Source organism: Amaranthus tricolor, chromosome 6 (assembly GCF_026212465.1).
Source record: "Amaranthus tricolor cultivar Red isolate AtriRed21 chromosome 6, ASM2621246v1, whole genome shotgun sequence".
Classification (NCBI taxonomy): domain Eukaryota; kingdom Viridiplantae; phylum Streptophyta; class Magnoliopsida; order Caryophyllales; family Amaranthaceae; genus Amaranthus; species Amaranthus tricolor.
In genome coordinates, this window is record NC_080052.1 from 29,686,973 (window position 1) to 29,702,825 (window position 15,853).

The 15,853-nt window shown below is 33.1% G+C and overlaps 2 protein-coding genes across 6 annotated transcripts; one reads left to right on the forward strand and one right to left on the reverse strand.

The window, feature by feature from the left end:
* The first annotated feature begins 1,611 nt into the window (after positions 1 to 1,611).
* On the forward strand, positions 1,612 to 14,218 carry LOC130815142 (uncharacterized). 5 transcript variants are annotated; one of them, XR_009042541.1, is made up of 3 exons: positions 1,612 to 2,373; positions 8,587 to 8,848; positions 13,077 to 14,218. XR_009042541.1 is itself a non-coding variant. In XM_057681505.1 (3 exons), exons 1-3 carry the CDS (start codon positions 8,803 to 8,805, stop codon positions 13,591 to 13,593), a joined length of 732 nt encoding a protein of 243 aa, XP_057537488.1. In that variant the 5' UTR covers positions 8,712 to 8,802; the 3' UTR covers positions 13,594 to 14,152. The 5 variants fall into 5 exon arrangements, 4 of the variants coding, with proteins under 4 accessions (XP_057537488.1, XP_057537491.1, XP_057537490.1 ...); XM_057681505.1 differs by lacking the exon at positions 1,612 to 2,373 and adding an exon at positions 12,384 to 12,552 and having other exon boundaries at positions 8,712 to 8,848; positions 13,077 to 14,152; XM_057681508.1 differs by lacking the exon at positions 1,612 to 2,373 and adding an exon at positions 12,391 to 12,552 and having other exon boundaries at positions 8,715 to 8,848; positions 13,077 to 14,137.
* Positions 3,747 to 8,816, reverse strand: LOC130815141 (uncharacterized protein At4g04980). The gene is made up of 8 exons (XM_057681504.1): positions 8,680 to 8,816; positions 7,910 to 8,116; positions 7,596 to 7,691; positions 7,157 to 7,277; positions 5,648 to 7,064; positions 5,231 to 5,561; positions 4,974 to 5,126; positions 3,747 to 4,618 (listed from the first exon to the last, which is right to left on the reverse strand). Exons 1-8 carry the CDS (start codon positions 8,737 to 8,739, stop codon positions 4,415 to 4,417), a joined length of 2,589 nt encoding a protein of 862 aa, XP_057537487.1. The 5' UTR covers positions 8,740 to 8,816; the 3' UTR covers positions 3,747 to 4,414.
* Positions 14,219 to 15,853: the final 1,635 nt, after the last annotated feature.

Consider the following 15,853-nt stretch of genomic DNA (forward strand, 5'->3'; position numbering starts at 1 on the left):
ACCTTTAATGAAATATTGTTGTGTCAGTGTTGTATCCTGGCAAAGGTAGTGACACCATTAACAAAATGATTGTTAGAAATATTGTTTTCCTCCAAAGAAATGCTCTTTTTGTGGGTCTTGATATTCTTCCTCTATAGAACAAAACCCGAAAAAGAAATGTTATGTTTTTGAGTGAAAAAGGTTGATTTTGGAGAAAGTTGTGTTTTTTATTTCTGTTTTTTTTTTGTTTTATGGTATTCAAGTCGAAAATGAAGGTCGGTTTTTTGTTTGGGTTTCAACAATAACGTTATTTTCTTCCAACTTTAGTCTTTCTCTCTTCATTGCTATTTTCAAGCATGGGTTTTGTACGGTTTTTTTTACACAAAAAACCTCAATTAAATCATCCCTTGAAAAACCCTAAATTGTAAAAATCCTCCACCAAAACTTATTCGAGGTCGAAATTCGAACACTAACTCTTAAATCGGAACCCTAATTCAAAAGCACATCAAAATAAAACAAATAAAATATTACAATTTGAAGACAATTAAAATTCCAAAGAATCAAATAAAAAAAATAAATTTTTAATGCCTTCTCTCTCATAAAAAAATAAAAATCCCAAATTCAAGAAACAATTTAAGTACAGTTTTTTTTTTCTTTGAAGAGATCTATTTAAATACAGTTAACTATGGTTAGATTATCTAATGACCCAGCTCCTGAAATTTGAGAAACAAAGTCAGATGATGATGATAGTAGTAAATTACTAGAAGAGAGGAAAGTAGAGGGAACATTAAGAACATATGATAAAGAGAAAGAAAAGAGAGGTCTTAATGGTGGTGGTGGTGGAGGTGGTGTTGAGGTGGGAGAATGGTGGTGATTGAGGAGGGGTAGGGAGAGGCTGGGGAAGAAGGGTTTAATTGGGTAATTAGGTTAGATTAATGAATTTAATTGAAAGTTAAAAGTTATTTACTTTGGTCAACAGTTATTTAGCAGGTCATCCGGTGAAAGTGGCTGTATCGCTGTTGTATTTGGTAACTTGAAGGTTATTGTTTGTAAAAAAAAATTTACTGCTGTTTATTTAAAAATGATTAAACTTCAAGGCTGTAATTGATAATTAATCCATTATATTAAAATAAATATAAATATGTGAATGAAAATAAAAGAAAGTAATAAATATAAGTTTACAAAATATAGCAAAGTAAAATAAATATGTAAGATGTAACCGTCAAACATAACTGTTATAAAGTAATATAATTTATTAAAAAAAATATGTATAAAATTTTCAAATACCACTTTTAATTTAAAAATGTCAAGTATGATACCAATCCATACTATGATGCAAAACACTACTGTTTAATTGATGGGGTGTATTACAGTTATTATTTAAGAGAAAATTATAAGAAACTACCTAAAATTTTTTGTAAAAAACTATCTTATATAATACATTTCTTTGCAAAACACTAACTTATAACGGTTTTTATCCTTTGACCGTTTAATTTAACCGTTGATTGTCACGTGACAGTCTCGTGATTGTATAAACCCATTCTTCTTCTTCATTTCACCATTTTTCATTCCTTTGTTGCTGCTTCATCTCAACGGTTGAGATCAAACCCACTTCCACCGATACGGGTATCTTTAACTGGGTAGATGAACCCGGGCTCGGGTTCGAATTTGGGTTCGGGTAAACGGGGATTTTGGTGTCATCTAAAGCGGCTTTCGCAAGAGCTCCTTGTTCTTCTTTGAAACGTAAATCTCTGAAACATTTTGAGCATAAATTTAAAGTTGCTGGGCTTCCAAAAAATCCACAATTATTTGCACATGATCTGTGACCTTGATCTTGGGCTTGAAATTCATGTTCTTCAGCCATTTTTTTGATTTAATTACAAATTTTCAACAAGCAGCAACCAAGGAATGAAACGCTGAAATGAAGAAGAATGGGTTTATACAATCACGTGAAGTGACAGTCAACGGTTAAATTAAACGGTCAAAGGGTAAAAATCGTTATAAGGTGGTGTTTTGTAAAGAAATGTACTATATAAAGTAGTTTTTTGCAAAAAATTTTACATAAGGTAGTTTTTTATAAAAAGAGGCATAGATTAGATAGTTTTTTATAATTTTCTCTATTATTTATTAGGATTATTATAACCGCGTATTGAAAATATTGAAATTGTAATTTGTAACCTCCTACTTATTAAGGAGTAAATAAATGATAATTGATACTCCCTCCCTTTGCAACAATTAAGATTTCACTTATATTGGAATATGAATTTACTTTTACGATTGCTCCATCTAAAATAGTCCAGAACTCCAGATTGAAGCTACTCATCAAAAGTTCGGAACATAATCAAGTACACAGGAAAAAAATAAAATTCAGCGCCCTGCCCTCAATTACAAGTCGTAAGTTTGATCATCAACTTTGCGTAATTATTTCAGACAAATTGATCACTTAGTTCTTAATGCAGCTGTTTTAATACTTGCTTAATTTTGTTTAATTGTGAATTTTGATCTATCAATGCTTACTTGATTTTGTTTAATTGTGATCAACTTCTTGCCCAGAACCTGTTCGATGTAATGCTTCATCTAATTTGAGTCCTTATTCCTTAACAATTCTTTATTATGTTAATTAATAAACTACCCAGCAGATAACCCCAATTTTCCTTTGGGAAAAATTGTTTGTGTATAATAAATTTCACATAATTTCTATTTCATTGCAAACATAGTCAAGAAAACAATTATTGATATGTGACACTTAATTTTGTACATAAAGACGTTATCCATATGACGCTATGTAACTTGATCTATGGCTCTCACTTAAATAGGATTTTAGAGCGTTAGGGAAGTCTTACCTAGAGTCTAAAGGTGTTTATTAGATTGAGACCTTAGTTTTAAAAAGCGCAAGGTGCATCGAGGCGTAAAAAATATTTAGAGCCTATGCTCAAAGTGCAGGGTGAAGGGTGTGAGCTTTTTATAGGCGAGATATACTTTTTTCTAAAGCTTAAAAATTAATTGTAAAACATATAATACTTCAAACAACATGATATTTATATTTTAGTATCAACAAGTTTGAAACATTCATTATTCTTGCGTAAATACCATTTTGGCAAAAAACTATTATAATGAGAAAATGAATAATTCTCACAATTATTTTCTTCACATGCTTTTATTTTTTTTAAAAGAAACAACAGTTTTTGAACATCATATTGGTAAATTTGGGTTTTGAGTTTTGTATATTTTTCTAACAAACAAACTTAAGTTCATTACCCAAACCAACGAGGAGGCGCACCGGACACACAGGGCATTTGGCACATTGAGGTGTCTAACGTACACACCTCTTGTAGTGGGTGTTGCCTCACCTAACCGAGGCGTTTTCAGCCGAGCCTGAGCTTAAGGAGCACAAAGTGCAGAGCGAAGTACAATTTTTAAAACTAACACCCGGACAAGCCATTTTTATAACAATTGGGTCACATAAAATTATCATCAAGTCAGACGGGAACAACCCATTTGGCCGTTCTGACCCAACCCATTTAATGCTTTTCCAAATGGCTTTATTGAGTTCGGCATTGCTACTATTATAAAAGAAGTGCAATTTGTATTTCACCATTGCAGAATTAACCAAAATAAGATGTGCAATTCATATTTCAATTACGGAAGTATACAACTGCTTTACTAATATATCTAATCAAATTTCATAAGATTACATATTTTGAGGCATAAGTATTATACTTAGCTAGGCTCCTACTTAAATAGGGCTTAGGAGGGTAGGATGTACCTAACACACAACGATTCTACATGTAACAAATTAATCTTTATAAAAAATTATTTTTAATTAATTCTAAATAATATAACATTAAACCAACTTGGCATTGTAAAAAATTTTTACAAGCCATTTTTTTTATTAAAAATCTTATTTTGGGCAATAAAAAAAGGTTTGGAAGAATTAATCGTTCATGGAAGCAGTGATGATTGAATATCTATCATAACGGAGGATGAGAAAACCTCAATCACTAGGCCACTCATGATTCTTTTTAAGGAGCCATTTCTTAGTATGAAAAGAATGAGAAACACCAAGGTATACTTCACTTAATTACACACCAAGCCAAAAATGTTTTTGTTATTATGTAGAAGTCCCAAAACCAATAAAGAAATGGTGCCGTGAAAACATATATACATATAATGCAGCATATAATTGCCAGAGATTAGCTGTGCTGCAGAAAACTAATCCTCAAGTCTCACAAGTGATGTGTGTTCTCAATGGTTACTAACAGCTACTAATTTGCCATTCAAAGAAACTAGGCATCACCGCAATAGATCATGACCCTTGCATTGCCAAAGAATGCTAGGTTATAAATGAAAATAATGATAGACTTAAGTTTGAATTCTAGTGTATGTACTATAGAATATATATAACTTCAATGCATTTTATATATGCAATAGTGGATTAATTTTGCATAGGATCTGTCTCAATTTCTTGAGCGAGTTGCCTTGTTAGGAATTCCGCGCGTTCATCTTGCCCACCTGCAAAGGAATAGACTTTGAAGGCAAATTGGAATGCCCTCCAGAGCGTTTTTGCACATACATTTTTCTGCCCGCCTGCTTTGGACCAGTTTGAATCATTTGTTTCTGCCTTAGCTTCTCTCCTCTCCTAGAATCCAACAATAAAAATGTTTAGAAGTTATTCTGAACATCTAGTACATTGCTTTTTTGATGGGACCAAAAGATTATAGTTATTTGGTTTGGACTATAAAAATGATGCATTAAATCATGTTCACTTTTTATCAATATAAAGTCACAAATGATGTTTTACACCAAGGGTTAATCGAAAATAACCTCTTTGTTATTACTAACAAAGGTAAAGTTGTGCACATTTGACCTCAAATTCATCTAGATGGGTGCCCTTAATTGGGACATTGGAATGTTGTTGTGGAGTACAACAGTCAACGGTTAAACAACTACGTTTACTGAAAAGGCCCAAAAGGATGGTAGTTTATCATCAGTACCTTTAGTGCCAATTCCATGCAGCCTGATGAGACATCCACCAATGCTTCCTTAATCTTGACCAGAACTTGAAAGTCGAAGTGGATGTTGTGGCTTTGAAACTTCTTTGTTTCTTCATCTTTCGTTCTTTCTAAATTTTCCAGTTCCCCTTTAATCTGTATAAATTTGAAGTCTGTTATGTCCAAATCTAGCTGATGGTTTTTATTTGGTAGTTCGTAATTTTAACCTCATTTTTCAGTCTAAGTTTCGGATCATTTACCTTGTTGAAGTATTTCTCTACTTTATCTAGAAGCTGGACCACAGGAGACTCAATTTTCCAGTTCTGTAATTCAGATAATATTGCATCAAGTTTCTTATACAGCGCTGCTGCCATCCTTAAGGCTTCCAACTTTTTCACTGGAAAGCCTTCAAACCTTGCAAATACCTGACTCTCATCTGTTAGGACTTCAAGCTTGGATTCTACTTCCTGGTAGAATTTGAACAGTTCATTCATGTCTTTTGTCTGAAAAGAGCTTAAGGCACCTTGCATTTCCTTAATTGTTTTTCCATGCTTTTCCACATCTTCTTCAATTTGCTGGAAGTATGATGACCTGCAAACAATACTTATACATTACTCTGCACATTGTTTCACAATTTAAATGTTGAAAATACAAACAGTAAGCTTATTTTAGCATACCTTTTAGTCATCTCTGCAAGTGCATCAGCCATGCTCTGTCCTCCACCAGCACTACTACCATTATTTCCACCACCCTTTTTCCCCTGAGAGGATTTCACTGTTAAAGAAGCTCCTTCAAGCTTCTTCTTGAGTAAGCGATATAAGTTTCCCATGTGAGATGACCTCTTCAATTTTGTGGTGTTTTTTGCACGTAGGGACTTTCCTGGGGGAGGAGGTGGTGGTCCCCCTCCTTTTCCAGGCATTGGTGGTGGTAGTGCAGCTCCTCCTGGAGACGGTGGAGGAGGAGGCGCCTTTGCGCCTGGAGGTGGAGGTGGCGGTGGTGGAGCTCCTCCAGGAGGTGGTGGTGGTGGAGGAGGAGCCTGAACACTAAGAAGTGGAGGTGGCGGTGGAGCTCTTGCTCCAGTAGTTAGTGGAGGTTGCGGTGGGGCTGGACAAGGAAGTGGTGGTGGAGATGGAGGCCCTGTGTTGAATGGTGAAGGTGGGATTGCAGAAGGAGGTGGTGGTGGTGATGGATGCCCTGGATTGACTGGCGGAGGTGGAGGTGGGTTATTGGGAAGTGAAATTGGCGGGCTTGATTTTAGGAGTTGTGGTGGAGGTGGTGGAGGAGGTGTTAAAATAGTAGGTGGTAGAGTTGAAGGTTTTGTGTTGAATGGTGGAGGTGGAGGAGGTGGATCATTACGAACTGATGTTGGAGGGCTTAATTTAAAGGGTGGCGGTGGAGGTGGTGGAGGAGGTGTTGAATTAGTAGGTGGTGGAACAGACACAATGGATTGTGGTGGTGGTGGTGGTTGCGGTGGAGGCGAGTGGAGTTGCTTGATTGGTGGGAATGATGACATAACAGTAGGTGTTGTTGGTGTTTTAGGTGTAAGTGGTGTTACTGATTGTCCTAGCTTGTCTTGATCATTAGACTCCAACTTGGTCATCGATGATGCTATTTGAAGTGCTTCTTTATCATCTATTTCTATGATCATAGGAGTTGGCCCTGTATCATCTTCACTCTTTACCTCATCTTTTCGATCTTCCGAAACAGCTGGAAGGTTCATTTTTGCTCGTGAATTCTGATTAGTCTTGGGATTCTGCATTTGATTCTGAAGTGCCATATGGAAAGACAGTCGCTTCCAGTCCATAGGAGTTAACTTATCCACAGCTTGAAGCCTGAGGTCCCAAAGACGTGGGGGAGAGTGACGTGGAGAAGAATACTGATCTGCATATCTTGGTGGGGACTCAGGTAAGACGGAAGTTGGAGTGTGAGGTGAAGCACACGATGAGTATTTCCATTCGGAGCTGTGCTCCGTTGATTTCCAGTCAATTGAGATGGACCTCGAGTAACTCTTCCTTGGTTCATCCTCCTCCATTGAGTCAAACCTCTCTCTTGCTGTCCTGTTAATGCAATCCAATATTGTCACCACCATCTTGGCTGGAAGGAATGGTCAAGTTTCTATGTTAGTTCTGACATCATAACCAAACCAGCCAAAATTCTACAACATGCTTGAAAGAGTCGTAACATACCGAGATCATCCAATGGGATTTTTTTGACATTGGTATACTGGAACATATCCTTGACCTTAGGATCCTCTATCCATGCTGAGTCTCCCACACATTTTAGGACTTCATAAAAGCATATCAATCCCTAATTACAATAAGATTCCTCTTTAATTAGCAACAAGTTCATGCACATTATGTCTTATTTGATTGTCTGTAATTTTATGAAGTCTAATATGCCAAATTATAAGATAGTATGCGTCAAGTTTAAAAAACAATTTCTTTTACATGTCTGTTTGAGCATGTGCATTGTATCAGACTGCACAAAGCTCCCTGAAATTAATGCCTCAAATATTTGTTAATATTAGGTTACATCGCTTTTGCTTATTTTAGTTACTTGTTTATAGGCCCTTGAAAAAATGTAAAGTAAATAGGGCCTTAAGTTTATAAGGAAGAATTTCCAAACCTCATGTGTGCTTCTCTCCTTCAGTTTTGCTGTTGGAATAGTGTGTACAAATTCAGGGTACATTCTATGAAGGTCCTCTCCTGTTAATATCAGCAGCTGCAGGGAACAACAATTATATGAAGTAGGTTTCAAGTTTCAACCATCTATAATAGCATTTCAATACCGCAATATCATTAAATGGCTCACATAGGAGGAGTATGGGAACATTTGCGCAACCTTACCCTTGTGATAACAAAGAGATTGTTTGCAATAACTTCCTTTTTTTAGCGGTATAAGCCCTTTTTAAGAGAATATAAGAAAATTTATAGGTGTACCTCTTGTATTGGAACAGAGCCATTTAGGGGAGGAATATCAAAGATGTCTCTAAAAATCAAAACCTTCTTCCTCAGCTCCATGAGCAAGAGAAAGTTTCTACTCGGACTTCCTCCGCCTGACTTACTAACAGTCAAGCTTTGCATTTCCTTTTGTTCCTTGACTTGTGCATATTCAGATTGTTTTGTAGCCGCAGCTTGTTTTGAAGCCTGAAACACAAAAACAGTTCTTATTTCATCAGACACATCAATTTTCAGGCATGATACAAACATTTCAATCTGGCTTCAATATTCTTGCATACAATTACATTTCATTACCCCAACAGAATTAATGGCTCCCACCTAGGTGGGGATCGGAGGATCAGATGTATGCAACCTTACTATTGTTTGTTTTAGCAAAGAGGTTGCTTTTGAATGACCCTTGGTAGCAAACATGATTTAATGAACCCTTTTCCTATTACTTTTGGTATGATTCTGGGTTTATGATATGTTCTCTTGAATAAAAGTTGTATAAAATAAACCAAGCAATAAACATTATGGGTTTAAAAGATTATGTGTTTTCCTGGACAAAAAATGGGAAAGTTTAGAAAGATTACCATGAACAGATACTGATGCAATCAAATACAAGATTGACACAACTATCTGATATACATAATTCTGTGCTTGTTTTGAATGTGCAGATTGAAAAACTGTATTATTTTCTTATCTCCAAATTTCTGACCAAAATAGCAGAAGAATGAAGAGATGTTCTAGGAAGAAAAGCCTTGAAATACCTGCAATTTGACCGCCCTTCGACGAAACAATGCAGGAATACAAGAAGAGGCGCCAGCCATATAAGAAGAAAGTCAGACAGACTTAATCTTTTATATTGAATTCTCCATTAAAGTAATATTTTGATGCTGATGCTGATCTTGGTGAGGAAATCATATGACACATTCCCTGGTAAGACCTGTTAAATGACCCAGTTATGTTTTTTTATTTATTAATTTCTAGAAAAAGATTAGCAGATAAAAATTTGAAAATTCAAAAATAGGAAAATAATTGATCAAGATATTTGCAAGGAAAAAAAAGGGGGTGGGGGTGGCTCTCCACAAAAGAGAGCCTAAAGGAAAGGTTTTCTTTTAACCAAAGACAGTTTGAAAATTATCTGGAAATTTACAAGTTTAGTTCGTGCTTTTCTGTTTATTATTGTAAGTTTTGAAGTATTTTCCCATTGCAATGTCTCTATGAATGAATTCTTTTATAATTTATGCCAGCTAACTGGGCAAACACTGTGAAATATAGTGCTTGTGTTTTTTTTTTTTCATTGGGTTTTAACTTTTAAGTATTTTATTTTCACAAGAAAATGTTATTTTTAGAAATGTAAAGATGGCAAATTAGCCTTATAAATATTTTTGCGTAGGTGAGAGAATTAAATCCCTACACAATGGTGAACGGAAAGCTTTTTTTAACCACATATTCTCGACTCCAATTGTTATCATTATAGCATATTAACCCCTAAAGTTTCTGATTTGTTTAATCATATACAAAGTTTAATTTTTGGATAATATTTTCTTGAAAAATATATTATGTCAACATGAACTAAATTACTTATATACAGATAACTTAAATATTATTTAACTGTACGTATTTAAGTTGCGAGTATAAAGTTGTTTCATTGATTTCGGGGAGTTTAATATTCTTTGTTGAAATTCTACAAATATGTTGTGGGTTTGTATTGATATTATGAATATAAAGGTAATTTTTATTTTTTGGCAATTAACTATTTTTTAGTGAAGTTATATGAGAAATTTATACTTGGATATTCAATTGCACAATCCATCAAAGCTTTGAGGCTAATCAACTATAGTGAAAATCTGTGATCATTTTGCACTTTAGTCTAAACCTTTGAGGTTAAGTCTTCATATTTGCCATTTTCTCCAAGTGTTGGTACATAACTCAATGATAAGGGAAGCTTAAAAATAAGTTGAATTTCTCGTACTCGAGAACATATATGTGAGATGGGTATGTATACAAGTGTCGAATTCGACTAATTATAAAAAGTTTATATTTTTAAATTCAAAACCCGACATGGATATTCAAAGTAAAATAAAGAGACATAAATTATATATCCTCCTTTCAAGGTAATCATTAATATGCATAATAATAAAGCTAATTTGGTTACTACCTTCTAGCTTTTACTGTTTTCTTTTATGTACTGTTTTTTTTCTTAGGTTAATTGAAAACTTTAATCATCACAATCTAATACAATGGTTTAGGATGAGATGGTTGATATTGTGCTCAGTCAATTTTAATTATGATTGCTACAACAGGAATTGTTTTTATTTGAATTTTTTCATATATCGTGGATTCAAATTTCAAATATGATTTTGTTGTGGTGATCTCTAGATTCTTCCAAAATCCAAACTTTTGTGTTTCATAGTCAGCATGATTTCTTAAACTAAAATGTTTCAAGATTTATGTGAAATAGTTCATATCTCATTGGATTTGATAATTTGAAGATATGAATCATTTTGATTCGGGTGTAGAGGAAAAAGCCTTTTATTATTCGTAGGTGTTGAGAATCGAATCCTCCTGTTATAAGTGTGAAAGAAAAATCTTTAATTATCAGGCTAAACCATAATTTATAATTTTAATTATTTTTTTAAAGAAAACGAAACTTCTCAAAAAAAAATTTTTTAAGTTGCAACAAGAATAATCGTCAAATTGTATGAGAATATATTTTGATGTTGCCTAAAAATTCAAATGAATAGAGCCAAGGAGGGTACATGATATGAAGATAAAAGTGAGAAAATTGCGGCTTTGAATTGACATAATATTATGTAGAAATCACATAGAAACAAAAATTATTTAAATTAAAACAGCTTATCTTGTATGAGACCGTCTCACCATAAGACGGATTCATATTATAGCCCATTTCTTCAATTGATTACTTTAAGATCATAAGTAATCGTTTTTAGGTTATGAGTAACTACTCTATAAATAGTGATTATATTAAAATTATAAGTGATTATTTTAACGTTATAAGTGATCATTTTAAGATAAAAAATATATATTGGGCCAGCCCAATAGAAATGGTCTCACTTTGAGACCGTCTCATTTAAGAATAAGTGAATTAAAAAATCTATGTCAAAAACAAAATTTTAAAAATAAAACTCAAAAGTTTGGGCCTAAATTGGACTTTAATTTAATGGTTAGAAAATAGAGTAATTAAAATGAAAAAAAAAAAATTTAATCACAAATTATCATATGAGGTGGTTTCATCGTGAGACACGCTTTATATATGGTTTAAATAAACTAATATAAATTATGAGAAAATAAAATCCTTATTTTAAAGTTGTCTCACTAAGAGACGGTCTCTCATAAGAGTAACTGATATTTAATTATAGATGAATTTGAAGTCTAATTATTACCAACAAGCATTGAAAGGGACTAAAGAAGTTTAGAAGAATGTTCCTTAAATCCAATACATAAACCCTTCTTTATATTAATAAATTTAATACAAATTGTTATATTATCATGTCATACACAAAGGTCATGATCATGGTGAGCATGTAGCTGTTGAAATGGTAAGAGTAGGATCCAGCCAGTCTATGGTTGCCCCATTACATTAGACAAGTGTCATAGGAGTTGAGGATGATATATTAAACTGTAACATATAATAATTAATATTACCTTAAGTAACCATATTGGAGCCTCAAAACTCGGAGTTAAATTATTGGTCATCAAGTCTGATACTTAGACACGTACCCGACTATTTCCGATTTCAAGAAAGCTTGCCTTTTACTTTCAGCTTGCTATGTTGATAAGTATACCTAATTAAAACCATCTTATAACAATTAGCTTTAGTGCTGGTGTGTTCTGTGCACAATATCTGATAATCAATATGCCATTTCTTAATTTGTACATCAAAGGAACTAATAAGCTAGAAAAATAATAATGGATGCATGAAAAGAAGCAAACATATTAAATCTCAAATTACTAAATGAAAAGGGAAAGTAAACTGAGTGAAGCAAAAGAGAAAAAGGGATAAATCTGGTGATATATATGGTAAATTTTATTCAAACTGATCTAAGGGAGAGGGAAGAGGGGACCAATTTTAAACCAAAATGCCTGAATAAAAAAGGGATAGGCATGATTAACATCAATACTTAAACCTCAATCAAAGAATCTCTTCTGATACATTACTGAATGGTATCACTGCATAATACTTATCCGTCCTATTGAATTCACTACAAAACATCCAAAAAACTCACATTTTGATTATCGTTACATAGAAAATTTAAAGTGATGGAGAAGTATTACTCATCGTAGCATATAATCTCGCGTTTTCTGGTTTCTCTATACTGGTATTTGTCACACTAGCTAGAAATGTCTTCTTCACTTCATCACACTCGGTTTTTTTTGCATCTTCCATCACTACATATTTCTTTAGGGAATGTACTAAGAACAAACATGAAGGTCTCTTGTAAACAAGTTTTCAGGTTGCAGGCCATAAATTGGAAGCCAAGTCCCTGTAAGGGAATGGTAAGGAGGTTCTTTTCAGTTAAACAGGGAAATGGGTTTCACTTTCACTTTAGTGAACAATCTGCTGAAAATGATGTTGATGAGGCCAGTGACGAAGAGCATAAAACTCGAAACTCATGGTATTACTTCAACTCGTAGTTGAGTCTATTTGAAAGCAACTTTTTTGTTATCATAAGGGTATGGTTGCGTATATATGATCTCCGTATTCTGAGCCACTAAATAGCAGTAGGGTGATGAAATGATGTATTACCCTTATTATTTTGAAATGATGTATTAGCCTTATATACATTACTTTACATTATACTCTAATGCCATTAAATAGCTCACATCTACGGAGATTTTTGTGAGTTGGATATATGCAAACAAACTCTCGTTATTGATAACATAGAGGATCTTTCTAATTGACACATAGTCGCAAATATCATCTGCAACTTCACATAAATAATAACTGCATATAATTTAATGGGCCATTTTAATATAGTCCAATTTATATGCTAGTTAAAAACTTTGTACAAATAACAAATTAGGTATTACCCTATCCTTAATAACTCATGTAAAGTGTCATTTAGTTAAGGTAAAATGGAGAGTCAGGATAACAAAGCAAATTAGTATTGTTTGATGCTGATGTTGTTTATATATACAGGACAAATGACACAAATGTCGAATGTAGTCATGGAAATGGCAATGGAAATGGAAATGGAAACGGAAATGACAAAGGCAACAAAGCAAGTTTCGAAGGTGGAGGAGGCGATGAAGGTAAAGAATGCAACAATCAAGACGAGTTCATAGGAATCGAGTGGTGGTGGTGGTGGAAGTGGCACCAAGCTTGTTGTGGAACTCAAAATGGTGCAACCCAATCGCCCTTATGGCCAGTAGATGCAGCAGTCCAAGTGATGGCCAATGAGGTGATGGAAAGTATTGAACCAGCAGTACAAGCTATAGTAATTGAACCAATTAGACAGCAAATAAATATGAGAGGGTTGATTATAGTGTTAGTGTTAGGAGTCTTTGTTATTTCTAGCATACAAATGGTTGCTGGACTTGCAGTTATGTCTATGGGGGTTTCATTAGCTGGTGTAGCATCCATTGTCTTAGCAACACTTATGTGGTGGCCTTGGAAGAAAAATGGTTGTCAAAGACATGATAATGGAGAATCATAGAGGATTAGTAGTGTCTAATGTCTTTGGTTGGAGCATCTACCACCTTTTCTAGATTAGGCCATGGCCCATGGGTTTTCATTGCCCCACTCCTCGCTCTCCCCTCCCCTCAGCCTATTCGCTCTCCCCTCCCCTCAGCCTATTCTGTATGTACTAAAATAAAAAACTTGTTAAATTTGTTCTCCTCTTCTGCTTATTTTCAGTTTTAGTTCATTTATAGTTGATTTTTAGTATACAAATCACCTTTGGCTCAACAATGCATCAATAATGTTTCATGCTAGTGTCCAAATAAGGGTTACCATTACTTTATGGGTAGATATTTTTACGTGTTTAATGGCGAATTCAGAATATTAGTATAGGATGGGTCATTTCTATATGTATACTGAACCATCGTGATTGCTTAATTGTAATTAAGGCTATTTGTTGTGAAGCCTCATAATATATTATATACTTTGTCAATATGCTCCTTTAGTTTTTTATGTTTTCTTCGAAATTAATATATTCATCAAGTTTTGGGCTAAGAAATTCAATTCACATCAAATTGTTAGGAAACAAAAAAAAATTAACAAAACCTAACTTATAAAAATATTACAAATTGAGTATTGTCTCGATTACTGTTGAAACATGTATTACTATCTCCAAGAAGAATCTAAGTTCGATTCTTGCTTTCTTTTTTCTTCCCGTAGCCTACCCTTAAAAAAACTTATAAAGATAATATATAAATAAAATTAAAAACAAAGAGATAGTGAGTCAGTAGGCTTCATTTGAATTGATGAGCTGGACCGACTTAGAAGATTAGTAGAAACAGGCCCAAATACAATATGTTTTAAGGTAGATTCCTTTGGTGATCGGTGCAGTTGTAACAAACAATGAACAATTCGTGCACCATTAGACCGGTTTTACGAGAGAAATTTAAATTGAATTTTTAAAGTATATATTAAAGATAAAATATATTTATATAAATTTTTGTTTGATTTGTCTTGATGTAAAATTTTTTAATACATGATTTTATAATTTTTTATGATGCGTAGTTAAATGCATTAAAACTCAAAATTTGTTTTAAAATCTATTGCAAAACGTAAAATAAACAAATAAAAAGAAATAGAGAGAGTAGTTTTTTCACCAAAAGTCATAATTGTAAAACAGACAAATATTCGTTTTCATTATTGATAATAAACAAAATATCTTATGACGTATATAAAAATATTCTTCAACATAAATATATATTCAGGTTAATATTGAATCATATGTTTACGAAGAATATTAATCATAATAATCAAATTAATCTAATTTATTTATAAAAATCAAAATTATATATATTTCCACACTTACATGCACATTTGTGCATTGCACATGCAAATTTACTAGTTAGCATATATTATGATTATGATTAGTCTATATACAAACAAATTAAATAACTGTTTTTTATATTATCGATAAAAATTGAATTATAATTGTTAGAATTTGTACTATATTATAGTAAACGCGTTATTATCATTGACAACGTGTCGCATCTATAGTTATTTTTTCCCGTCAAAAAAAAAATCACCAAATATTTATTTCATAAATTTTAACTAGGATAATATTCATGATAAATAATACTCTCTCCGAACCAATTTAGATGTCCCATTTGCTTGGGCACGGTTATTAAGGATGGTGTGAGGTCCATTAAAAAGGGTAAGTAGTAAATGGTAAGTAGTGAAGGGTAAGTAGTGAAGGGTAGTTGGGTAAGTAAGGTACATGGGGGTATATTCGTAATTACTTGTGTGAACTAAGGATATTTAGGTAAAAAAAGATTGACAAAAATAGAAATGAGACAACAAAAAAGACTTTGCAAAATAAGGAAATGGGATAACTAAATTGGTTCGGAGGGAGTACACACACACACATATATATATATATATATATATATATATATATATATATATATATATATATATATATATATATATATATATATATATATATATATATATATATATATATATATATATATATATATATATATATATATCCACACACACACATATACACACACACACATATATATATGGTAGAGATCCAATAAGAAGGGGTGTGAAAATAGGAAGGATAGGAAGAAGTAGCTACCGTTGATTGGTTAAGATCTAACAGTTTAAAAAAAGTTGTCTTAGCAGAAGATCTAGTAACATATGTTTATGAAGAAAGCATCACACATTAATTAAGAAAGGGAGTTACTAAATTTCGCCACCCTTTTCATTTTATCGCCACCCCCCCTTCCCAC

Bases quoted from the DNA above. Each gene is read 5' to 3' on its own strand.
- LOC130815142 (XM_057681506.1), top strand. From the start codon at position 12,278: ATGTCTTCTTCACTTCATCACACTCGGTTTTTTTTGCATCTTCCATCA. The intron at 12,553-13,076 runs GTATTACTTCAA...TTATATATACAG, and splicing joins CATAAAACTCGAAACTCATG to GACAAATGACACAAATGTCG.
- LOC130815141 (XM_057681504.1), bottom strand. From the start codon at position 8,739: ATGGCTGGCGCCTCTTCTTGTATTCCTGCATTGTTTCGTCGAAGGGCG. The intron at 7,692-7,909 runs GTACACCTATAA...TGTTCCCTGCAG, and splicing joins GCTCTGTTCCAATACAAGAG to CTGCTGATATTAACAGGAGA. The intron at 7,278-7,595 runs GTTTGGAAATTC...TATTGTAATTAG, and splicing joins AGGAGAGAAGCACACATGAG to GGATTGATATGCTTTTATGA.